Consider the following 1,080-nt stretch of genomic DNA (forward strand, 5'->3'; position numbering starts at 1 on the left):
ATCTACGCGACGTGGAAAAGGGGCACGAGCTCTCACACGATCTCGCCTCGTGTTTATTGGGGATGGCGGTGTCGGCAAGACCACCCTCAAGGCGGCGCTGATGATGCTGCACAACGCCGATCGCGAAACGTTGCTGGAGGGCATTCGTACGTCCTTACGCACCGAGTTGAGAAGGTACACAGAGGCCGACTTCCGCCAGTGGGTGGATCACGATCTGGCGCACAGGGACGGGTTCTTTGACGAGGAGTGCCCGAGGGCCAAGGGTATAACGGGGAAGCGATGGTTGGCATGCACCGATGACCAACTGCAGCAGTGGTTTGGCAGTGCAAACACGCCTGCCTCTGAGGACGTTGTGCAGCGCATGCTTCAGGCAAAGCGCTTTCTCCTCAGCAAAGGTAGCAAATTGTCTTCGTCCAAAGACAGCGGCAGCCCGTTCCAGCAGCTCTTGCACATGCCGCACGTGTGGACGGAAGGCATTGACGTGGACCACTGGATCAAGCACGCGTTTGACTTGTGGGATTTTGCGGGCCAGCTGGAGTTCTTCCCGGCCCACCAGCTCTTCATGGCCTCGCACATGGCCGTGTACCTCCTTGTGTTTGATGCCTCAAAAGGGTTGGAGCATTCCATCGCCCGTATCAGTGTGTGGCTCGGCCTGCTGCAAGCATGCCGCCTGTCTCGACACAAGCAAGCCGAAGCCGTGCAAGTGCGGCTGGTCGCCACCAAGACAGACTTGCCATCCTTTGATTTTGATCTCCAGCACCTCCACGCTGTTGTGCAAGAGCGGGTTGGAAGCGAGTTTCATCTTGGACACTGCTGTTTTGCCCCACGCTACGATGAACACGACATTGGTGATGCAGGCGCCGACTTCGGCCTTGTTGCCTTGGATGAAGAACTCGCGACACTGCGAAGGGAAGGTGTGCCCTACGTCCAAGTCCCTACCGCCTATTTGAGCATCAAGAACTGTGTGCAGAGCATGAAAATGGAGCAGCACCAGGTGTGGCCCATCATTAGTGTGTCCGAGATCGACTTCCGAGACAAGGACCCCGACCTCATTTTGAGGTTCTTGGACGATGCGGGTGT

The 1,080-nt window shown here is 57.2% G+C and overlaps 1 protein-coding gene across 1 annotated transcript; it reads left to right on the forward strand.

The window, feature by feature from the left end:
* Positions 1 to 100: 100 nt before the first annotated feature.
* Positions 101 to 1,076, forward strand: PTSG_11479 (uncharacterized protein; the record flags this gene model as incomplete). Its single annotated transcript, XM_004987383.1, has 1 exon — positions 101 to 1,076. A coding segment is annotated over one exon (976 nt), but the record flags the coding sequence as incomplete, so codon positions are not given.
* Between the last annotated feature and the right edge of the window lie 4 nt (positions 1,077 to 1,080).

This window comes from Salpingoeca rosetta (genome assembly GCF_000188695.1).
Source record: "Salpingoeca rosetta unplaced genomic scaffold supercont1.149, whole genome shotgun sequence".
Lineage (NCBI taxonomy): Eukaryota > Choanoflagellata > Craspedida > Salpingoecidae > Salpingoeca > Salpingoeca rosetta.